This window comes from Carassius auratus, chromosome 41, assembly GCF_003368295.1.
Source record: "Carassius auratus strain Wakin chromosome 41, ASM336829v1, whole genome shotgun sequence".
Lineage (NCBI taxonomy): Eukaryota > Metazoa > Chordata > Actinopteri > Cypriniformes > Cyprinidae > Carassius > Carassius auratus.
The window spans coordinates 12,982,059-13,008,088 of record NC_039283.1 but is presented as its reverse complement, the minus strand read 5'-3'; the positions used below and the strand labels follow the sequence as shown (position 1 = coordinate 13,008,088).

Sequence of the window (26,030 nt, the reverse complement as noted above, 5' to 3'; positions counted from 1 at the left end):
TGTAGTGTAGTTTAATAAACATCCATATGTATTCACACCTGGTTGTATGTGTTTGCTGCTCACAGGAAGAGGTCAATTTAACATTCCGGTTTTGTTACATGCTCTGGGAGCAATGTATTAGTAGTAAAATCATTTTTTGTTGCCAGAGAAATAATTTTACTTCGAGTCAATAGATGATTAACACTGTCCATCCTGCAGACGAACAAATAATTTTATTGTACTATTAATACTATAATGCTACAAATAATTCCTGAAGATAAATATATATTTAATAATAACCTGTTATGATTATGTTCATCTCACTTTGAGCTAATTTACTACACATACGTAGGGGTGAAGTCAACAAATAAATCATGGCACATGTGAACATGAACAGAGTCGTGTTGGGCGATGTCTTCAAATTTGGCATCGGAGGAAGTCTACAGTGAAACATCGCCAATGGACGATGACATGGGTGGGGTCGTGTGGTTGGGGGGCGGTTGGAGTTAGGGGGTTGCCTGAAACTTGAGTCCTTATAAGGGAAAACAAATAACATTCCTAACACCGTGTCTACACAAGATGCGAGCGGTGTGGTGATCTATAATAGAGATTCATTATACATAGACACCACATGCATGACACCACAAATCCCTGGCAGTAAACTGCTGCCGTGTTTTATTTATGACGTGCTGACACAAATTTCAAAAGATGTTCAATGGTCACTTTGTCACATCCTGTGTAGACAGTCTTTAGCTGATGAGGCATGGCGCCACAGGTCCGTTGTAGACATGGTGACCCAAAGATGACTGAGGATGATGGCAAATTATTTGCAGATCCTCAGTACCACTGACAAACATATAATCTTATAAACTGTGTGGTAAGTAACGTTACTGCCGCTCCATAGTATAAACAGAGTAGGTGCAATCGCGAATCTCGAAAGTGATAGTGAAACTAAAAAGTGATTGTGCATTCAATAAGGGGGTGGGGAGTGGATCACGATGTCAGCGCAACATCGTGATGTCTATCAGCCATCGGTGATGGATGATGGCATTGTCTATCGGCCCAACCCATGAATAGAGAAATAAAGAATAAATGACAAATATGTCATTACAGTTTGTTGATAAAGTGTTTGGCCATCTTCCTTGGTTAACAGTAATTGCAAAAGTGGCAATAAACTCCTTGTTTACAGATAGCACTTTGGGCGCTTTCATACATCCGGAGCATTGGGGTGCAAAGTGTTTTTGCTAGTTTCAGCCCGACGAAGTTCTCATTTTCCCAACCTGTGCCACATTGTTAAAATAGCAAATGCATTTGCACCCATTTGTGTGCCCATAGGTGTGCTGGTCTAAAAAAGAGGTGTGTTCAGGCCGTTGTTGGCGCATTGCTATTTTGAGGAACTGAAAATAGACTTCGTCATAGACCAACTCAAACCTGGTCTTAAGTCTGGCGTAAAATGTTTTCTTTGTTATTTAAAGAGCGCATTAGTAATATGCACCTATAGGTGGGTGCACAGCATGCACACAATTTCCTTATTACACACAAAGTTAGGCATGGGACGATTACCGGTTTCAAAACCACTAATATTTTCCATTAAACCGTTCGTGCTGTATGCACTATTTTCTATGTCTCCTCAACGACTGAGAGAGTAGGAATCCCTCAGGCTGAGTGCAGTGTAGATAGTAACACTGACCCCTCCTCCTCCTGTTGGTGCGAGTTAACGGTCAGTCACATGTGTGTGTGTAGGATGACCGAACTTAAGGCCTGGGTAAACATCACATTCAGTGTTCCTTTCAGTCTCGCGCACAGCCTCGTCTGCACTCTGCACAGCTTTCAAAATTATAATCAACCGCAGATGAGTGCGGACGGAGGAGCTCGACACATGTGCAGCACCACAGGGTGCGCAGCTGTCTGCGAGCCCTCTTGATGACAAAAATAACAATGTCGACGGTGTGCAGATGGCAGAAGTAGGCATACTTTGGCCTTTACACAATCGGCAACCGGACGTTCTTTGCCTTATTACAACTCTCTTCTGGACTTGCACAAATTGCATTGCAGTGCAATCATTTTCCAAAATGTCATTTATGTAAACATATATCTGTAAACTCCCATTAACACAGGCCAGAGACACTGAAGACTGATGCAAAGAGAAAAAATAATGTAGCATGCAGATCACTCATGATGCACAAACTATTGGAAGAAAATCCTTAATATTGATTTTGGGGTTTATATGAATGTGTTTCTGAGGAGAGCTGACCGTCTTCTGAAAGGTTTATGTGGTATTTTCTTTTCATATGGTCTTGAGTGTTTCTGTGCAGCCAACTTTGTTTACATCGGTAACTAAGGAAATGCTGTAGCTGGTCTGTAGCTGGTGTTCCAGAGGCACCTCCTGCTGTCAGAGAGTGAATATGCATCTCTTTCAGAGATTCTGCTGTTTTGTTTCATTCAGGCATTTAGTATTCTTTCACAAAACTTGTCAGAACATTTAGTTTTTGCTTCAAATTGGGTTATTAAATTAAATTATGTGTATGATTATTATATAACTAAATGGTATGAAATTATATAAAATGATATGTAGATGAATTAAATAATTAAAATTAAATAACTATAATTACAGATTTAGGTTAAATAAAGATTTATAATTATCAGACTTATAATTATCATTATTATTTTAAGGTATTTTAAGGTAATTACATTCTGCCATGATAGTAGCGAACCCACCATGGCACGAGCGCAACTGGCTTTTAAAGGGGATGGGAGATGAGATGAGAGAGATGTGGTTTATTGCATGTTATGCCCAAAAAACACCCATTAGTCATTAAAGCCCTGGACACACCATGCCGAAGATCGGTCATTTGCCATCGTCGGGCCGACAGCAAGCGACAGTCGGGCTAGTTTGTTTGGAGTGTTCAACTCGTCAGCTCACATCGGCGCCAGTTTACCCGATTCAACATGCGTCGGGGAAGTCTGGGCCATCAGGGCCGTAGGCGAGAGTGAGAGCTCTGATTGGATGTTCAGTTTAGCGAATGAGTCAGTGTCGAGAATTAAAGCAAAAGTGATAAAACAAGCATGTGAATGAAGGCAGTAAAGACAGAAGGCTGTTTGTGATCTTTCCCAGTCATTCTAATACTGGGAATACTCTGTATTCATAACAACATGAGCCGCTTTAAATGATTGAAGTCATCAACGTTACTGATTTTCAAAATGTTAAGCAAGCGCTGTTTTGTTTACATTTAGTATATCTGCGTTTATCTCGTATCTTTGTTTTCGGTTTTTTCCATTTTAAATGACATATTTACTATTAATAGCTGCTGATATGAACGGCTCTTTCCTCTCACACATGTGCAGAACGCATGAGTTAGATTGCCGTCGGCTGTGCGTTGTGTTCCAGCGCAGCTTTTTGGTCCGACGCTGCGATAACACCGTCGGCTTTCGTTGCGCTAGTTCTTTGAAGTCTGCTTTGTGTGTCCCTGCCTTAAGAGAATAGGGACAACCCATATAGACCATGCATCTGGGTGTGCCGACCATTTTCCTGTAATTAAATTAGCAAAAGCGGATTAGGAATATGCACCGAGTGCACTTGCCTGCGCGCTTTACACCATGCACTTAGATTATTAAAATAGGGCCCCTAGTTTTTATTGCAGATAATTTATCATCCATTTATTATATTATTTCTGCCTGTGCACACTATACAGAAATATGAAATGGAATACTGGAAACTGAGGGTGAACAATGTTAAAAAACTAATATTTTATGGTTGTGTTTTACTGAATGACAGGCTGAAGGAAAAACAAAGTTAGAGCGTGGCTGATCTTGCATCACTTCCATTCATTATTTCACACAGCCATAGTTTTCCACCCAGACTGCCATTGACATTCAATATGTCAACACACCTATTGCTCGCATTACACAAGAACTGAGAAGCAGAGAAAAGTGATTAGATAAAGCCGATCAAGGCCACAGTGTCCCTCTCGCCCTCGCCCTCCCCTCAAAGCTAATGTGATCAATAAAAGCTGTATGCTGTGGTATTGCGTGACCCTGAAAAGCACAACCGTAAAGAAGGTGCACACTTATATAGGCCCAACAAAGCATGTTATCAGCTAACCTCGGCTCCCTTACAGCGATCAATACAGCAATCAGATTAAGGTGACCAGATGTCTACAACACAAATTTGGGTGAAAATTGTCTTAAAAGGGTCATCTCATTACACCAGTTGTAATGAGGTAAAATGGTGCGGAGCCATTTATGGACTCCAGAGGCTGTGCATCATTACACTTTTAGACCTCATTGACAGGCTGCTGTACATGTGCGATGCTGAAAATCCCCAAACACTGACTTTGACCAAAGCAGTGTGTTATAGCAGGCAAATGAGATGTTACCTTGACAGACAGTAAAGGTAACATGAGTAAATGAAAAATAAGGAAAGCATAAAGTTTTCAGCTGTGATCTTTACGGTGCTAAGATTCTGTCAAAGTTTGGACATGATGCACAGGTGGTACTCATGTTGAGGTTAATGAGGTCTGAGAGGTTGTATGAATCTCTCCTCATAAGGGAGATTTTGAAATATCATGGCATACTCAGAGGACAAATATTGCCTGTAAGACATATATGAGAAGCAAATTGAGCTGTATAAAAATTTCAGGCTGTTGAACATACTGATCTTTTCTTGAGGTCGCAAACCCATGACTTGTCCCCCTAGAAGCCAAAGTGGAAGTTGTGCACTGCTCAATATTTACATCACAATAAAAGACAGTCTACTTCATTTTGTCTCCTCCTAAAATTCAATCAGTCACTAATTGGACCCGTGTGAATATTTATATGATATGCAAGATATACTGTAAGTGATTTTTTAATTAGAGGAGCTTAGAAGAGCATTTTTTTTTAGGGAGAAAAAAGATTTTAAATAACATAACAACAACAACAACATGACACATCTGTGCCCTAGACAGGCTTTTTAATTTACCCTTTAGTGTAAAGTGTTACATTCAAAGAGAAAAATTCTACTAAATTAATTAATTAATTTGGTATCAGCCGGTGATATTTTTTTTTGTTATTATATATATATATATATATATATATATATATATATATACACACACACACATACATAAATTATATATATATTTTCTCTTGTGGACTATATGAAAATTTATTTTTTTGTGAAATAACATGCATTTTGTCTGATCTCTCTTATTTTAGTAAAATAATTTATTTAATTTTGTTATACCTGTGTAGCAATCAGATAGAGCAGCTCCCCCATGGGTGGAATCAAGCATTGCTTCAATTTGCTGCTCCTGAAGTTTTCCCGGATCAGCTCTGTGAACATAGCAACTGCCTGAAGAATAAACCAAAAACAAATAGCCAGTGAATACACTGAATTAATTTATAGTGCTTATAAGTCAGTGTATAGTTTCCCCAAAACATTCACCTTTGCAAGTAAGCACATACAGTATGAGCTGTCAGTTATCATACTAGATGTGTTCTATGTATGTGCGTTGATCAATGAAATCAATAAAATCTAAGTAATACAAAGTGATCGTGTCTCTTCAGATGTCATTAATGAAACCACTTGATTCAAATGGATTATTACAAAGCTTTATGAACTTTTTGGGGGTTGAAAATTCTTGTGGTGCAAACTTTCAATGGACAGAAAAAAAGAGAGAACATAAAACATCTCCATTTATTCCAACAATTTAAGAAAAACTGGTTTTAATATGACACAGGGGTAAGCTTTGCTTGCTGTTTCCTAAAATGACACAGGAATTTTTTTATATTGAAAAGAGACAAATGTCTTACTATAGAGCATATGGTTAGATGTCATTAGTTCAGGATGACTCATCAATACAATTGGTCTGTTTCCCTGCTGTTTTTGGTCGGTGTTTATAAATGTGTGTCTCATCCACGGATCTCTGGCCTTAACCATTAGCATTGTATTATCTTCTGTCTCTCTGAGTGCTCAATTTAGTAAGTATATATGCTTCTCTCTCTGCAGTTGTTCTCTAAGTAGGGTGCTATGCAAATGCCCTGTGTAGCACTTTTGGCCCTGTGACGGTTAAAGTCTTGTAAGTGATGATTTTTCAGGGAACAGCTGTTGGCAGCAATGTTTTGATGAGTCTTGGCAGCGAGAGTAGTGCAGTGATGATTCCTGTTACACAGGAAGTAACAAACAAGGCTAAGCTGTCTTATTCAGCCACACATGCAAAGTAATGCCTTCTTTAGAACGTATCATTATCATCAACAAACACACACACAAATTACTTTCTAGAGCATGCTGCCATTATCCACATGCACATAAACACACATACACATGCTATCCTGCTTTAGAAAACATAATTGTTGACACACACACAAACACAAACACACACACACACACACATAGCATGTTTCAAGCTGGGTATTAAAAGGTTTAAGCTTTAGAGATGTGGCATGCTGGAGAAGACCGTGGAGCAATCCTCTGTCCTGAAATAAGGAATGGGATTTTAAGCTAAGAATCCAGGAACTCAAGACTGAAGGGACGGAACCACATTCTACCTGAGGTCTAGTTGGCTCATTATCAAAGATGTGTATAAAGCATAATTAATGCTGCACTGTGCCACCGTAGAGCAATCCTATCATTAATACAAAGCTAATCCAAAACTCGCTCTCTTGTAGTTTTATGTTTATTCTCATTGTTCTAGTGATAATTTGCACTTTATATGGTTTTATGTTTAAGGAACAGCTGTATCTGTGTATATAAAATAGGTGCTTCCAGAAGTCATAGATCCTCTTCTGACTATTATTAATTTCTCATTGTCATTAGGATATGTCCCCAAAACCTTCAAACTGGCTGTTATTAAGCCTCTCATCAAAAAAACACAACTTGACCCCAAAAAACTAGTTAATTATAGACCAATCTCGAATCTCTCTTTTCTGTCCAACATACTAGAAAAGGTGGTATCCTCACAATTATATTCGTTGGATTTCCAGTCAGGATTTAGACCGTATCATAGTACTGAGACTGCTCTCCTTAGAGTTACAAATGACCTGCTCTTATCATCTGATTGTGGTTGTATCTCTCTATTAGTTTTATTGGATCTTAGTGCTGCGTTTGACACAATTGACCACAACATTCTTTTGCATAGACTTGAACACTTTGTTGGCATTAATGGAAGTGCATTAGCATGTTTTAAATCGTACCTATATGACCGTCATCAGTTTGTAGCAGTGAATGAAGATGTATCATATCGATCACAAGTGCAGTATGGAGTACCTCAAGGCTCAGTACTAGGGCCGCTACTCTTTAGGCTTTATATGTTACCCTTGGGAGATATCATCAGAAAACATGGTGTTAGCTTTCACTGTTATGCTGATGATACTAAGCTCTAGATTTCTTCGCGGCCAGGTGAAACACACCAATTTGAAAAACGAATGGAATGCATAGTCGATATAAAAAACTGGATGACGAGTAATTTCTTACTGCTAAATTCTGAAAAAACAGAGGGGTTAATTATAGGACCTAAAAACTCTGCATGTAATAACCTAGAACACTGTCTAAGACTTGATGGCTGCTCTGTCAATTCTTCGTCATCAGTTAGGAACCCAGGTATGCTATTTGATCACAATCTTTCCTTGGAAAGCCACATTTCTAGCATTTGTAAAACTGCATTTTTCCATCTCAAAAATATATCTAAATAAGGGCCTATGCTCTCAATGTCAAATGCAGGAATGTTAATCCATGCATTTATGAACTCAAAGTTAGATTATTGTAATGCTTTATTGGGTGGTTGTTCTGCACGCTTAGTGAACAAACTACAGCCAGTCCAAAATGCAGCAGCAAGAGATCTTACTAGAACAAGGAAGTATGACCATATTAGCCCGGTCCTGTCAACACTGCACTGGCTCCCTATGAAACATCGTATAGATTTTAAAATATTGCTTATTATTTATAAAGCCCTGAATGGTTTAGCACCTCAGTATTTGAATGAGCTTCTTTTGCATTATAATCCTCTACGTCCGCTACGTTCTCAAAACTCAGGTAATTTGATAATACCTAGATCAACTGCGGGCATCAGATCCTTTTCCTATTTGGTGCTTAAACTCTGGAATAACCTACCTAACATTGTTCGGGAGGCAGACACACTCTTGCAGTTTAAATCTAGATTAAAGACCCATCTCTTTAACCTTGCTTACACTTAACATACTAATATGCTTTTAATATCCAAATCCGAAAATATCCAAAAAGGATTTTTAGGCTCCATTAAATAGGTAAACCAGAACCAAGAACACTTCCCATTACCACCCGATGTACTTGCTACATCATTAGAAGAATGGCATCTACGCTAATATTTGTCTGTTTCTCTCTTATTCCGAGGACACCGTAGCCACCAGATCAAGTCTGTATCCAGATCAGAGGGTCACTGCAGTCACCCGGATCCAGTACGTATCCAGACCAGATGGTTGATCAGCATCTAGAAAGGACCTCTACATCCTCTGAAAGACAGCGGAGACCAGGACAACTAGAGCCCCAGATACAGATCTCCTGTAAAGACCTTGTCTCAGATGACCACCAGGACAAGACCACAGGAAACAGATGATTCTTCTGCACAATCTGACTTTGCTGCAGCCTGGAATTGAACTACTGGTTTTGTCTGGTCAGAGTAGAACTGGCCCCCCAACTGAGCCTGGTTTCTCCCAAGGTTTTTTTCTCCATTCTTTCACCGATGGAGTTTCGGTTCCTTGCCGCTGTCGCCTCTGGCTTGCTTAGTTGGGGTCACTTCATCTACAGCGATATTGTTGGCTTGATTGCAAATAAATGCACAGACACTATTTAAACTGAACAGAGATGACATCACTGAATTCAATGATGAACTGCCTTTAACTGTCATTTTGCATTATTGATGCACTGTTTTCCTAATGAATGTTGTTCAGTTGCTTTGACGCAATGTATTTTGTTTAAAGCGCTAAATAAATAAAGGTGACTTGACTAGACCATAACGGCAGTCCATTTGCTCTGATCAACTTTATGGTAAAACACCTGTGTTTGATGTCAAGGCTGCAGGATTCAGTTTGCCCATCGTCCTCCGCATTTTGACAGTGTGGTCTCCACTTTCGTGAAACCGGAATGAGCGCATTTGTTGACACAGGAATTGCAAGCTTAGCTGTACTAAGGGTCCACAGAACATGTTGCCCAACCAGACTGAGAGTCAGACTACTACAGCTGGTAATTTCTGGTTCCCAAGAAAGATGGGGGGGTTACATCCAATTTTAGATCTTCGCGGGTTGAAATGCTACCTCTGAACATACAAGTTCAAAATGCTGTCAATCAAAAGGATTGTTTCTCAGTTCTAATCAGGGGATTGGTTTGTGACAATCAATCTCAAGGACGCATACTATCACATATTAATTTTGCCTCAACACAGGAAGTTCCTGAGGTTTGCTTTCAGGGCGAAGCTTACCAGTATTGGGTTCTTCCATTCAGCTTAGCCTTGTCATCCCACACATACACACAAAATGCACAGATGCATCACTGGCTCCTCTGTGACTCCAGGGAATCCTCATTTTAAACTACATAGATGAATGGCTGACTTTGGCCCAGTCTCAACAGCTTGCGCTTCAACATCGGGATGTCGTCCTAGCTCACCTCCAATCTCTAGGGTTGAGAACTCAATGCCAAGAAAAACGTTCTCTCTCCTGCCCAGACAATTAATTTTAAAGTGAAAGTGATGTGATATACAGCCAGGTATGGTGGCCCATACTTTGAATTTGTATTCTGCATTAAACCCATCCAAAGTGCAGACACAGCAGAGAACACACACACCGTGAACACACACCCGGAGCAGTGAGCAGCCATTTATGCTTCAACACCGGGGAGCAGTTGGGGGTTCGGTGCCTTGCTCAAGGGCACCTCAGTCATGGTATTGAGGGAGGAGAGGGTGCTGTACATTTACTCCCCCTACCTACAATTCCTGCCGGCTTTTGGATTACGAGGCCGAATCTGTGCATCCTTAGATGGCCGTCCAGCCAATAGGATCTGGAGAGGTCATCTTCTAGACTCGCACATCAACTACATTGAAATGATAGCTGTATTTCAGGCCTTGGAATACCTCCTCCAGCATTTAAGGGGCTACCATGTCCTAGAGCGGGTGGACAACACTGCAGTAGTCTTTTAAATAAGATGCCAGAGCAGACTGCATTCACGCCTCCTGAACAGGCTAGCTCAGCAGTTTCTGCTTTGGGCAATGGACAAGTTCCTGTCCCTCAGGGCGATTTACATTCTAGGGCATATGAATGTGGCACCCCAATCTAGTCAGTAACATTTTGGTAAGATTATATGAAACAGAGATGGTCCTCTTTGCTTCACAGGAGAATGTACTTTTTTCTTCTCTTTTTTAGTCTTCCTTCTCACCCGGGACTCTACGCAATGGCCTATATGTGACCCAGGCTGTGTATTTGCACATATCCCCAATGGCTCTACTCCTGGGTGTCCTGATCTAGGTCTCTTACTGATAGCGGCCCATTGGCTGACCAGAGTGTGGTTCTCAGATCTGATATCCCTCCTCGATCTCCTATCTCAGGCCCATGGGACAGTATTTCATCCCCGGCCCGAACTCTGGAACCTTTATGTCTGGCCCCTGAGAGGCATCAACTAAGAGATGCTGGGCTCCCAGCCGGCATAGTACAGACTATTTTAAGTGCTATGGCTCCCTCTACAAGAAAAATGTAAGACCTTAGATTGATATTCTGAACTGAGGAAGTATGTAATATAACAATCAAAACTGTGACCAGGAAGACAAAAAATAAGATGTCTACTGATATAAATCTAGATTTGATCTCTGTTGGATAAAACGACAGGACTTCTGTAATGACTTGTATATTATTATTATGTAAACTTCATACAGTAAGTTCAATTACTAAGAGAGAAACATTCTAGAATCTCTTTTAGTGAGCAGCTCTACATTAGTTAAAAGTGCCCATTTATCAGCCAGCATATTTTGTTTTTGACTAATTAAAAAAATAACAATAATAATAATGTAAATCATTTAAACTTACATTAAGAGTTTTCCAACTTAAATAATATCTTGACTTCGTAGACCTTGGATGAAAATAGTGTCACACCAAAAACCATATTTAAAATGCATAATCCTAACGATGATATCGACAGCGTGAGACAAAGGACACATGAAGTGGGAGTAACCATAGAGGACGTATTGTGAGATGTAGATCTGATCAGCTGAAGCTCAGAGAATCAATATTATTCCCTGAGTCAGTCAAACAAATGTAGTCAAAGTGTGTCTTAGATGTCCAGGGGGCAGAGCGAGGGAGAAACAGAGTGCCCTTGATACTCTCTCACTAGTTTCCAATCACACCGATACTCTTGTGTGCCACTTAAAATTAAATTCTGAAATATTCACTCCCTCCGGCAACAAGGCGCTGCAGATGGCGATGCCTTTATGCACTGACAGAATCTGGATTTTTAATAAATTTCTCTATGAAATATATATGGCAGAACTAACTTTAAAATGACTTTCCAGAAAATGGTTTACCATCAAAAAAAAAAAAAAAAGAGAAAAAAAAAAATGAAACCGGCTCATCCCTGTGGTACCTACTTTAGATGGCTCCGCTGTAATTCTTAGGAGTGTGTAATGGGATTGGTCAGGGGAAACACCGTCAGGCTCTTCTGAGAGTAACTGTGAATTTAGGCTAGGGGCACGGGGGATTGCCAGTGCCAAGGACAATGATTAATTTACCACTTCATTAGACTAGTGTTCAAGTATTCATGGTAAAAAAACAGGCACATGGGGTTTGGAGGAGGATTAGAGAGCTAGCTAACTGAACATCAGAGGGAGAAGGACCAAGTTCTCAAAAAACAAACAAAAAAAGGAATTTAAATTATTCAGAGAGAAGACTTTTCTGCTCTACCTGTAATTCTGTAATTTCCTTCCTCCTGCATCAAGCCCCTGTGTGACATTTCTATTTATAGAGGCTTTTACGGTTGCCATGACAACGAATTAGCCCAAGTTTCTTTTAGATGATGGATACTGCCAATGGGTGAAACTTACCTATGAGGATGTTCTTACTGCAAACCTTCCTGCTTGCACAAACAACGCTCATTACAGCTCAAAATCCTTAATGTGACTTTCAATTTATATAAACTCAAGAAATAATGTTAAGGCTGGAGTACTCTACACAACTTTTTGCTTGACTTTTGCCATGATTTGCAGTCCCAATAGACCAGTTTCACAGAATATCACTTGTAGCAGACTCTGATTTTTTAGTTTATTGAAATCAAATATGCTTGCCGACATGTACTTATACTATGAAAGGCTCAATGCACAGATCTGATTTTCTGATTATATCTTATTGTTGTCTCACCTGTTTAAATTCACTTAAAGGTGCTGTAGGGAACTTTTGTAAAAAAATATTTTTTACATATTTATTAAACCTGTCATTATGTCCTGACAGTAGAATATGAGACAGATAATCTGTGAAAAAAATCAAGCTCCTCTGGCTCCTCCCAGTGGTCCTATTGCCATTTGCAGAAACTCCATCGCTCCCGGTAAAAAATAACCAATCAGAGCTGCGGTCCGTAACTTTGTTTGTGTTAAAAATGTAGAAAAATGTATATAATAGGCGAGTACATCATGAATCCATTTTCCAAACCGTGTTTTTGGCTTGTCCTGAATCACTAGGGTGCACCTATAATAAGTGTTTATATTCGGACTATTTTAGATTTCTTCGGGGATACCGCGGCGGAGTAACCCAGTACCTTTGTGATTCTTCATGGACATAAACAGAGAGAAGTAGTTCCGGCTACGATGTTCTTCCGCAAGATGCAAGCAGTTCTGTTTATTAACCGCTAGAGCGTCAAAAGTTCCCTACTGCAGCTTTAAGACCAGGCTTGTGTCCAGTTTTCGTGTTTATATTAATTCCTGCCCGAACTAGAATGATTCCATTGGTAATGGCTTTTAGGGACCTGGTTAACCCTTGGGTTTGAAACTTTGTAGAATTTATATAAAGTCAAAGAATCTAATGGTTCTCTGACTTTAAATGCACATCAGATGTGATGCCAATTATACAATGATCTCTTGCTAGCATGGACAATTTAACGCTGTTGTTTACTTTGAATTATATGTTTGTTTCATCCCTTCAGTCAAATTTTATTCTGTTATAAATAGTTTAAATAAAGTAGTAAAATTAAAATTATTTGAATGAATCTTATTTCAAAAACAGCGATATTAACCCCTGGTGACCAAAAATAATCAGTGAAGCCATTTTGTTTATAAAATTCACAGAGGTCAGTGTCTCAAAGCAAGTTTCTGTGCTCCTGATTGTTTCTGTGTGTGCACAATCTCTTGCATGAGGAATAATGTACATTCAGCCAGTTTTTATAACAGAATAAACCCCAACAAGGGGATCACCCTAAAGTGGTTCAGAATTGTTTCCTGAAGAGGTTTATTTTGCAATAACAACCGGCTAAATGTACATTCTCCCATTTATTACATAGCTAGTTCCCGCATAAATAAATAATTGGACACAAAACAATGATTGGAGTTAAAATAATTTATTAGCTCACTAAAAACAAAACTTGCGGGGTAAAAATGGTTCCTAGCAAGTGTCTTTTATTCAAGATGAAGACGTCAAATTAAGTGACAAGTCATTGATCTTCTTCTTTGGAGACAGTGTTTAACCACACTATTAAGTCATAAAGTGGCACATTCCACAACCTGTCGTTTTGGCATACTGGCTTCAATTTAAGCCGTTTTTAGACTAACGAGAAAGTTTTTGAGTTCTGAAACTTACAGAATGTTTTTTTTTTTATAGTACAATGACCTCTTCTCTGTCAAAAGATCAACAGAATTTAGATTTCTCAGTTCATGACCCCTTTAAGGAATACGTTTGTATGAAGCAAGAGAGCGAGTTTGTTATGTGATGCCAGAAAGATGAAAGAAGTGCCATCTTAAGAGGAGCAATATGTTTGTTTGTTTTTTCAGCATTGCTATTGACCTGACTGTTATCAGGGAATAAGACACCTCAGAATAGTCAGTCGTAACAATCAGAATGAAATATTCTAGAGAGTCGGGTAATAAATCTGTATCAATTCTCTGCCTAGAAAAAAAAAAAAAGACAATACATAATACAACATACATTAAACATTTTTTTTATTTTTTATTTGAAGGTATATGCGTCACCCTCATATATGAATGTTTTAATGTATTGAAGGTCAGATGTCCAGATATTGGATATGCATCTTTTTTTAAATAACATGGATCTTGTGCAGTTTTTTTGTTTGGGTTGCTCATATTTGCGCAGATTTGAATTTTTGGTGCTATTTTAACAGCAGGCTTTGATATTTTGAGCCGATTTAGAACATATACTCCTTTTATATGTCATGCGTCCCCTAAGTTTATGTTTGAAACAACATGAAAATCTGTAGTATGTAATCCTCAGCCATTTAGTATATGATGCCCAGTTTTCTTCTGTGCCCATTTACAAAATCTGCTACGATTTAAAAAATTGTGTAGTGCATTCCAGCCTTTAGCTCAAAAATATTATCTAGGAAGGCCCTCTAGAGTCTAGAATAACCATAAGAAAGCAGCTCTGCTTTTCTCTTGCACTAAAAGAAATCACCATGACAAGATCAGCCGCTCAGACACGGAAGCCCCACAGAGAGAGTCAGTCTCTCTGAGCACTTCTTCAATACCGACCCACTGAGCCCAGAAAAGTGAGAAAGAAATAGCCGCCGAGAGAAGCTGCAAAGTTTAAGACTGTATTGTGTGAAACACCCCAAAAACTCGGCCTTGCTAGATTACGAGGGACGGCCATTTTGTTCCTCTGACCATGCAGAGTCTGGGTGGTACTGCCCAGTCTCCATGAACAAGAGGGGGGGGAAGTTCATAGCAGAAACGGAAGACAAACGAATGTTAAATCAAGGATAGGGATGGAAGAAGTTGTTTTTTTATTAACAACAATGCATATGTTCCTCACTTTGATGATTAGTGAAAGCTTGTATAACCCTGTTTGGATGAGATGCTTGCCTTTGTATTTGCAAAAAGCTGAGACAGAGATGTAAAAAGCTAATTTCACCTGGCTTTTAATGGGTTTCAAGTGTTTTGGATTGAGAGCTGAGAAATTATTTTTTTGGTTTAGTATTTTCTCCTCTGAGTGGAAGCTGAGAATAAACTAAAACAGAAATGCTACAGTGACACCTTCTGGTGTCTCAGGTTATTTTTAAAAATGTCCTGTTTTAATGTGAAAACGTCCATCTTGCTTTAAATATCCAGACACACAAACCTCACCTCTGTGACAGGAACGTTATCTCGGAGTTCTGTGCAGTGGGAGGCCATCAGTCCAATCACCCTCATCACCTTGCTCCTTCTAAAACACAAATTTTAATTAAATGCCTTTCACCCAGCTGTTTGTTTGATTAAAGCTGATCCATTTAGCTAAAAATCTAACATTTAAAGATAATGACATTTTATTCCTTTTAAGCTATGGAATCTTTCTTACGTTGAGGTCTACTTATTTTCATTTTTTTTACTCAAGTGTTTCTCTGTGTGTGTGTTTTTCAACTTTATCTTGAACCACTAGTCACTATTTGGTTTAGCAACCTCAAACAGTCTATATTTATTGACTGTATCAAATTACGGTTCACTTAAATTATTAGCGATACAGTAGCATTGAAACATTTATATACATGTTGTTCTTTTTTCAAATAACCTTTCTATTCTCCTAAGATTTCTGCTGAAAATTCAGCTTTGCCATCATAGGAGTAAATTACTTTTTTTAAATCATTAAAGTAGAAAATAGTCATTTTAAACTATCATTTTTTTCTATATTTTTGCATTAAATAAAGGCAGCCTTGATGAGCATAAGAAAACTTATTTTCATAAAAACTTTTTGAAAATCCAAAAAATCTTACTGACAAAAAAAGATTTTAACAGTATTGTATATAATCATACCATGATTGCAAACACACACCCTGTGGCACAATCTCTTGTGGCATTCTGCTTTATTTGACTATTTTTGCAATACTGTATAACCACACCACATATAAAGGCACGGTCACACTAGATTTTAAACGTGCGAAATTATTTCGGACGCAGCTGCGAATATGGGTGGGAGCAAGATAAAACAGTCTCTCCTCAATTATCACAACATGGATTAATATGTGCTTGTACTGTGTTTTTTGCGACGGCATCGAAAGCATCTTATTATATTGTACTCTCTGTATCTCTCTCTATAAATATATACACCCTAAGCAATACACATTATAAAACCTCCTCATTCAAATGTATCATCTGTTCTTCTTTCCTGTTGACACTACAAACCATGCAGCTTCTTTTTATTTTTTATAATCTTTTAAATATGTATTATATAAAATAGGATGCTGCTCTACAGCTAAAGTTATATCGCTTCCTTCATTTTTGAATTTCTGTACAGAGAGGTCACGCAGTGACGTACTGGTCCCACATCTTCGCGTGATGTGAATTCGCAGGTCAGAGTTCACCAAACGAACTTTGGAACGCAGCGAAATGCTAAATGTTTCACATAAGCTTGCGTTTCCGCTCTGAACCATTCGCATTCATATGAATGGAAGGCAATGCAGAGAAAAGTGCAGTGTGACCGCCCCATAACTCTAAACAGAGCAGTGCTGAATGCTGGTTTTCAGTGTCATTTAAACTTTGAATAGTTTTGTCCATTGCTTGGTGACTGTAGTGTGGAGGCCGTGATCATTCCTTCCACTCACAGTCAAAGGGACTGAGAGGAAAGAGATAAGGCACTGCATTTCTCTGAGAAGACACTTCCAAGACTGGTGCCAGCTGAGAATACTACATTAGTTATGATCCAGTGAAATTGTGAAGTAATGTTTTTTTTTTAATTTTTAACTGGATAGCTAATGTAGTTGATCAATTAATTAAATTGTTCTTTGCACTGCATGAAAATTCTGCAGAATTATATCCTACAGAACTGTAACACTTACATATCCCAGTTTGGAGCATGTCGCATCTGTTGAACCAGCACAGGGAACTGTCAAAAAGAAAGAGACAAAATATGTTTAACATTTTGAGATGTTTCAATATATTTTCATATTTCAATCAGTCAGCCAGTGATATTTTATTATTTTTCTTAGTTTTTTGTGTGTGTGTTATATTAAATATTATATATATATGAGACACCTGGTGGCCAGGGGAGAAATGCACTGATGGCCAAGCTACTGTGGCAAAATAAAATAAAGTCAAATTATACTTCAATTCCAAAAGCTGAATTTGACTTATCTGGTTTAACATTTGGCTTAAAGTTTCAGTATACATATAAGACCTTTATGTACCACTGAGACCCAAAACGTTCTGAATCTATTAAGTTCCTCTGATTACAGTTTCCATTTATGACAGCTAAGGAAGAGGTCAGAGTCGAGGACGGCAGCAGAGACCCATTCCTCAGCAGACACTCCATTGTTCAACGTCCCTCATTAGATGATCTACACATTCGACAGCTCTATACCATTGCAAAAGGAAGAAAACTGACAGGGCAAATGATGTCATCATTTAACTCACCCTCATGTACCAAACCCAGAAGACATTCATACTTCTTCAAAACATAAAAAATAATGGAAAGATTTATGTCTTCCCATTAAATGTTCATGCCACCAAAACTACCAAACGTTTATAAATACACTGTAAAAGTAATTCAAATGAATCAAGTTTAATTCTGAAGACACTTTATATGATAAACATTTCATTTAAAAGGGAGGGATGGAGTAGGAAACTCTCAGTTGTCATTAAAAACATTGTCATTTGTGTTTTGAAAATGAATGAATGAATGATTAGAATTACACGAGGTCGAGTAAACCAAGACAGAATTTTAATTTCCAGCTGAACCATTCCTTAAGGTATTGTATGCCTAATATCACAGAAAGGGAATGCATTGTAATGCTTCATTTTAAGGTATTTAAGACAACTAGAAGGTTAATGTTATGTATTTTATTATTACACGTTCTGTTCTCTGGAATACCTCGTTCTGTTCATTACACAAAAGAACACTTGAATGCTCCATTATAGCAAAAGATTCTAACTAAAATAGAACAGAAAAAAATTAAACAGTTAATACTGTATACATACAGTATTGTTCCAAGTGTTTGTATTGTTACTAGGCTGAATCTATTGATAATATAACTACAATTCAATTAATATCTGTATCTTGAGCCTTCATATTTATTACTCAGTAAGTAGTTGTGTACTAAGCAGCAGCATTAGTCAGCTGATCACTGTTACAAATGAGTTACACATGATACCTGGTCATCCTGTCATGGTCTTTGTGATAATGACCATGTGACTGTACATGATCACATGAATAGCTTGTGTTTCAGATGCATCTTACCAGCGGGGAGTGTATGAGGCGTGTGGCCGTCTCTCTGTGGTTACAGACAGTGCACAGGTAACAGAGCAGGTTGAGTTTAGTGCGTGCTGCTGTGGCATTGGCTGATCCGGCCCGGTCTACTGTCTCCAGAACACCACACACCTGTTGGAGGAGCTGAGACCAGTCCTCTGAGCTCAGACAGGACAATCGCTCCGCTAAGAGAGAGAGAGAAGACGAAGAGATAGAGCTTTCAGCAGTAGTTTTAGTGTAACGTCTATATTTTTTTAACCCAACCAAATGTAAAGCAAGCATAAACCACAATTTTATATTGTGGTTCATATCATATCATATTTAATACATCAGTCTTAAATGGCTCATATATAGCATGATATTAAAAATATGGAGCTCATATACGAGGTAATAAAATGAAATGAATCTTAAAAACAGTATAGCAAACTACAAATATCAGTTGTCACTCTGTACCCAATAATATATATCAGTAATGTGATATTTAAAAGAATGCAGATATTTAAAAGTTTTTTTTTTTTTCTTTTTTTAGGCAAATCACAAAATGCAATGCAATAAAAAGATAATAGAGCAATTTACATTTTAACAAGATTTTTTCATTAATAAATTCAAACATTAATTAATTAATTAATGCATGCATACATAAATATGCACATATTGTACACTGTAGATAACCAAGTAACCCCAAGATATTTAATTCCCCTAATGGTTCATCTTGAAATATTACCAATAATACCAAGGTTATTCTTACATTTACCATATAAAATTCAGTAAAGAGTTCACAGCAAAAATGTGTGTAGCATAACTTAGAGGGGGACATTTTTAATATTATACTAAAAGGCTTTTTGGTACCTTAAAAAAAATTATAAACTCTAAGACAACAGCAGACGTAGATGATTGTGTACAGCAAGTTATAAAGCAAAGTTTTGATCATGTTGATAATTCAGACACCTTAGAAATTTGCCTACAAAATAATTAGAGTAGGCTTTATAGCTTTGTGTGAGAAACAGACCTAAATTAACCTAAATTTAAGCATTAAATATTCATAACGTCAAAACTAGATCAGTAAAATTCATGATTTTTTTTTTTTTATAAAATCCTTTTAGGTGATCAAAAAAACCTAGATCTTCCAATTTACCTGAGTGTGCTGGTACACAAAGCGTTTTGGGGTCAAAACGAACTGGAGAAGCCTTTAAAATCTAAAACAGAGAGCAAACTAACATCAGTGCTGGTTAGAACACTCACATATTTACACCAGAATAAGGACGTACAGTTTAGACAGCAAGTCCCTCAGACAGGGCATTGTGTTCAAATCCTCATTCAAAAAGGTAAAGTTCTCTTTACCTTCGGGTTATCCATGATGGGAGTCACTGTAAGGTCACTGTCTGTGAATAGAAGGGGTTTAATACAGGCGTTCATGTCACTCTGCTCCTCCACCATAACACTGGATTCCTACGGAGCACACAGACAACATTTAACACTGGTGTCATAATTCAGCAGAACCTGCACCACTGTGAGCAATCATTTCAGAGCAATTTTATCCAATCATGCTCCCCGGAGGGATACCTTCCAACAGAAATTAGCTCCAACCTGCTCCAGTTCATCTGCCTGCTCTACTTAGTTCATGTGCATTTATTTAGAGTCTAAACTAAGTTCTGAAGACCTGTGTTTCGATTGGCAGAGGCCCTACACAGTGTTCACTGCTCCCTATTTGCTAAGCAAGGGGTATCCATTGAAGTTCACTTCACCTGACAAAATGTGTTCATTCTGAACATCCTGAGAAGTTTAATCGCTTGGGTATGAATATGTTTGTGTATATAGTACATCCAAGTGCATTTACATACATATAGTTATTATTTATTTAAATTGACTTATTTAAAAGTGCTAAATTAAATATCTGTTGGGTTATATATCATAAAAATAAACAATTTTGCAATGTGATAACTGATAATATATATATAAGCAAATTACATTTATTTTCATAAACTAAGTGAATATTCTATTTCAGGGCTTCTCAACTCCGGCCCTAGAGGTCTACTTTCCTGCAGAGATTACCTGGAGATTGTGAACACTGTGTAGGGGCCCTGTAAGGGTTAATAATGAGGAAGTAGCAGATTGTAATGTTGAATATATCCAGTAGATGGTGCTGTGGTTTAACAAGAGAGCTTTGTAAACATTACCACTAGCAAGCCTGACATTAAAGGTGGAACAAGCATAAGGAATTAATTAATGGCCAACTGTGATGTTTTGTTGGTTCTCTTTGGGCTTTTTGGGCATGTTTGTAGTTTTGGAGTTTGTTAGGATTGAAATATGTATTTGGACACTTTCTGTTAGTGGAACATGTTGATGTGATAAAATACACCTGCGGTTACTATAAATTACAGTGAGACTATTGTCAATTTGTCTTAGAATAGTGAAGTTAGTTTTGAGCGGAGCTAGAATCATTGTTATGCAGATGCCACTATGTAATATGGAATGAAAATGATACCGTTTTACGTGAGGCTTAAGGGTCCAAACAGGTTTTTGGGATGACTGTATGGTTTTGTTTGTGAACTCACTTGAATTTCAGAGCCTTTGTCTTCTGTCTCTCGAGCTGTATTGCTTGTTCTGGGGGTTGGTCTGGAGCTGTTTAATCAGAGATACGAAAACTACTGAAATATGCTGGAACACCCTCATGACATATCACACTAAACATACATGTATGTGGACACCTATATAATTTAAAAACACATAGATGTGTGTGTGTGTGTTTTTAAATTATGTCCTAAATTATGTTGAATCTTCACAAACATGTCCAAAGAACACAAGAAGCATCCATATCCACATATATTAAAGTGTTTTAGATGAGTGTGAAATCAAAGATATATAAATGAAGACACTGGAGAGTGAGTTGAGGTACCTGAGGAGGAAAATGGCCTCTCTGGTGTCAATGTCCAGCGCAGACTTTGGTCTAAACTCTATCACATTATCTTTGATAGGAAAACATCACAAAAGAAAAGGTCTGACAAAAATCTCAATATGAATATAATGTACTGCTATAAATGAAGAACGGGAACTATGTATGCCTAAAATCTAGAAAAAAACAGATTAAGACCCAGTTCAGGCTATTTAATAGGTATGTAACACTTTTAACATCTGTAAAACAGGATGGTTAAAAAATGTACTTTGTATTTATGTATTTTATTTTATTCTACTGTTCTGAATGAAGCCCATTTTGACAGATTAAGTTTCAACATGATGTAAAGTACATGAGTGTTTCAGTTGATTCACAGTTACATAAGCTCACTCTTCTGCCATGTACTGTATCCCCCTCTGATTATATGTAACTGAGATATTAACCAGAACCAATCTAAGTCTTGAGTGTACGGATGTGTGTGTGATTTATTACTGAACGTAAATATCATTTGTACAGCAATGCAAACTGAACATGAGCACACAGGCTCACACATGTGTACGTGCTTGCCGACCACACATGCACAGAGCATAAGCATGAAATCCACAGGCCCTTTGAGGGCACACGGAGTGTAGCAGTGGGGCAGGACGTGCTGACTCTCATGTCTGCTGCATTACCTAATGTGAAGGACTTGCTGAGGTTTGGGCTGGCTGGGTCAGCAGGTGCTGTCTGTGCTTTCTTGGTTATCTGAGAGGACACAGGGGCCAAATGCAGGCTGAAAACACACACACAGACACACACACACAATCAATTAGAGAACACACTAGACCCAACAACAGCATACAGGACATATCATTATAAATGTATGGATCATATTTCACCTCCATAATTAAAAAGAAACAAATATATATTTGTGGCATTATTTTTTTTAAACAATTCAGTATAATATGATCCTCAATAATATGATGTGGGGGAACAATCATATACTCACTATCACAATACAGTAATGAAAATCATCCTGTATGATGAATTTTTTTCTTTTAATAAAACCACTAAATGCAGTGCAATATACTTTCAGTTGTATTTAACATTTTCTAGGTCATCGCTAATAAAAAATATCACTGCTATATAAACTGTCAGCTTAAAACTTAAAAGTTTGGAATAATCTTTTTCTAAGGTACTGGGTTATATAGAGGATGTCTGTTGTCGTTTTTGTGTTTTGTTATGAATGGATGTTGTATTAAAAAAAAATACCCCTATGATGGCAAAGCTGACTTTTTAGCAGCAATAATTGTCTTTAGTCTTCAGTGCCACATGATCCTTCAGAAAACGTTCTAATATGTTGATTTGCTGCTCAACTGTTTGTTATTTCAGGATTCTATGATGAATAAAATGTTCAAAAGAACTGCATTTTTTTCTTTATTATTATCAAAATACATTACATTTTGTAAATAAACATATACATTTATAAATGTAATTATGAGGTAAAAAAATTAAATGCAGTTATCTAGAAAAAAAAATCTGATTGTGATTAAACCAGAAAAAGGCTAAATATTTTTTTTAAGCCTGGCCTCCTGAAAATCAGATCACTCTTACCCAAAGCAGTTATTGTAAAGGAAATGACCACAGATAACAGGTTTGAGGTACTCTCCTTGACTGAAACCTGGCTTAAACCAACTGACTATGTTGGTCTTAATGAGTCCACTCCACCAAGCTACAGTTATAAGCATAAGCCGTTGGATTGGTCGAGGCAGTGGTGTTGCAACAATATACAGAGATATTCTCAGTGTTTCTTAGAAAACAAGACACAGGTTTAACTCATTTAAAGTATTTCTGCAAAATGTTACACTGTCTATATATATATATATATATATAATGTCCGCATTTCTGTTTTTAGCTGCTCGCGCTGAAGATGACCAGTAGAGTGAGCATTTGATAGCAAGTTTTTAATCAATGGGATTAAACTAATAATTTCATGTAGAATACGCTTTGTTATTTATACCACATAACATTAATATTAAGACTTAAAGGCTATCTGCAAAAAAGCCCAATTGCAAATTAACATGTCTGCGCAGCTCTGAATTCCTTTTGTGGACGCGTTCTTCATGAAACAATGTGCAGAAACATGGCAGCTAAACTAAAAAAAAAGTTCATAGCATTTTGATATAATGGTCTTCTCATTATAATAGTATGTATATTACAGTCCCAGTCATGCTTATTAATATTCTGCATTGTTGTTTGTCCTATTGTTTGATATCACTGTAGCACTACAATGAAGCGCATGACTCAAACCAAATGCATCTTATATCAAGTAAATAATATATCCATGATATATATACATATAAATGTTTTGAAATCACTTGTACGCTACTGTTAAAAAAAATGCAGTCTCTGTCTGTGTCAGTTAGAGTCTTGGTAAAGTTTTAAATCCCTGCCGCCAAAATGCTCCTCTGTCGGTCACAGATTATAGAAAGTGAAACATAAATCTATAAGGGCGGTTGGATTTATTCACGCACTTTAAAATATTAATGTGAAGCTTCTTTATTTTCAGATTCTTATTCCTGGCTTTATTATAATAGGCTGCATATTAATTTATTGGGAGAAAACCGCAAGACATTTGAGCTCCCCCATATAGTCAGAATGTCATAATCATAACAGCCTGCGAATATTCGACTTTTAGATTGGTAGTCGAATCAGGCTCTTCGAATCGAAGAATTGAATCGTCAACTATTTGGGGTCACCCCATATCAGGGACATGCAGAGAGTTCCTCAGTGGCAGGGGCTCAAATGTTAAATAGGGGCAATGTAAAAAAACAATGTATTTTTTATTTGATAAAAAATTATAATATATTATAATAAAGTACATTATATTAATATACTTTCCAAAATATATTTTATGCCATGCCGATAATCAATGTTGGAAACCTGCAATTGTTTGATGAATAAAAAGTTTGATATATTTTGTATCTTTTGTAACAATATACACTAATCATTTTTTTTTTTGTAAAGAAATTTGTTTTTATTTAGGAAGGATTTGTTAAATTGATAGAAACCGTGATAGTAAAGATTGATATTGTTAGAAAACTATACTATACTAAAAACTATAATTTTTAATAAATGCTGTTCTTTTTAACTTTTTATTTATCAATGAACCCCAAAAAAAATATTTATTATTGTTCCAAAAATAAATAAATACAAATTTAAAGCACAACTGTTTCCAACATAATAAATTGGCATATTAGAATGATTTCTGAAGGATCATGCACTGAAGACTGGAGTAATGATGCTGAAATTTCAGCTTTGCATCACAGAAATAAATTATTTTTTTAAGTATATTAAAATACTTTATTTTAAATTGTGATAATATTTTACAATATTATATCTTTTCTGTATTTCTGATCAAATAAATGTAGGTTTGATGACCATAAGACACTAATGCTGAATAATTATCAAAAATGGTAATATAATAAAGTCCTTTCATGTCACCATTTTGCCAGCCTACACTTCACATAATAAGCCCTTAGTTGGCAATTGGGCTTCATTAACTATACTAAACAAAATTATAATCTCAGCACTTTTGTTTTTACTCACATTTTTCATGAACTGAACTCAAAGAGCTAAGACTTTTTCTATGTACACAAAAAGCCTCTTTCTCTCAAATATTGATCACAAATCTGTCTAAATCTGTGTTAGTGAGCACTTCTCCTTTGCCGAAATAATCCATCCACCTCACAGGTGTGCCATATCAAGATGCTGATGCTAGATGCTAGACAGCATGATCATTGCACAGCATAGAATGTTTGCCGGTAACACTTTAGAATAAGGTTCCATTAGTTAATGTTAGTTAACTACTTCCGTTAACATGAACTAAGCAAGAACAATCCTTCTACAGCATTTATAAGTCTTAATTCATGTTAATTTCAACATTTACTAATGCATTATTTAAATCAAAAGTTGTGCTTGTTAACATTAGTTAATGCACTGTGAATTACCATGAACTAACAATGAATAACTGTATTTTCATTAACTAACATTAACGAAGATGAATAAATACAGTAATAAATGTATTATTCATTGTTTGTTTACGTTAATTAATACATTAACTAACATTAACTAATGGAACCTTATTCTAAAGTGTTACCTGTTTGCCTTTCTATTACTAATAATATAAACATTTCTATCAGTCTTCACTAATACACTACACTAATAAACATACAAACTATCAATGGAAAGCTAATTTATTCAGCGCTCTAAAAGCTGCCAAGGCTGAGCATCTCATATTATTAACTTATCATTATCTCTAGGTCACATCCCTTCAAGCTGGCAGTTATTATGCCCCTAATTAAGCAACCACAAGATACCTGTGAATAATTTCAATCAGGTTTCAGGTTCCATCATAGCACAGAATCTGCACAATTTTACTTGATCTTAGTGCTGTGTTCAACACTATAGATATGACATACTCACAAATTGATTACAAAACTATATAGGTATACAGGGACAGGCTTTAAGAAGGTTTAGATCAGTGGTTTTCAACCTGTGGTCCGCGGCCCCCTAGTGGGCCGCGGTGGTATTGCAGGTGGGCCGCCAATTATTTTCTGTTCATTTCCAGTCCATTCTAGGGCTGTGCGATTAAAAGAAAACGTCCTAAAATCACGATTTGAGCGTGACCGGTTTTGTGACAGAGCAAAGGAAATCTGCTGCCAACAAAGAGATTCGCACTCGTGCAATATTTTAATGTGCTTTCGCGTTATATTTATGCGCTCTCACTGCTGACCGCATACACATACTGTATACA

General features: G+C 37.1%; 1 protein-coding gene across 2 annotated transcripts in view; it reads right to left on the bottom strand.

Moving 5' to 3' along the window:
* LOC113060110 (serine/threonine-protein kinase ULK4) overlaps nt 1-26,030 on the bottom strand; it is a 213,504-nt gene that overhangs the window by 182,326 nt on the left and 5,148 nt on the right. For both annotated transcript variants that reach the window (XM_026228945.1, XM_026228946.1), the window contains exons 10-18: nt 21,910-22,007; nt 21,239-21,308; nt 20,898-20,964; nt 19,684-19,791; nt 19,478-19,538; nt 18,334-18,527; nt 16,937-16,983; nt 15,252-15,330; nt 5,204-5,311 (exon numbers count right to left, since the gene is read on the bottom strand). In XM_026228945.1, the coding sequence (XP_026084730.1) occupies nt 5,204-5,311; nt 15,252-15,330; nt 16,937-16,983; nt 18,334-18,527; nt 19,478-19,538; nt 19,684-19,791; nt 20,898-20,964; nt 21,239-21,308; nt 21,910-22,007 (832 nt within the window). The remainder of the gene's footprint in view (nt 1-5,203; nt 5,312-15,251; nt 15,331-16,936; nt 16,984-18,333; nt 18,528-19,477; nt 19,539-19,683; nt 19,792-20,897; nt 20,965-21,238; nt 21,309-21,909; nt 22,008-26,030) is intronic.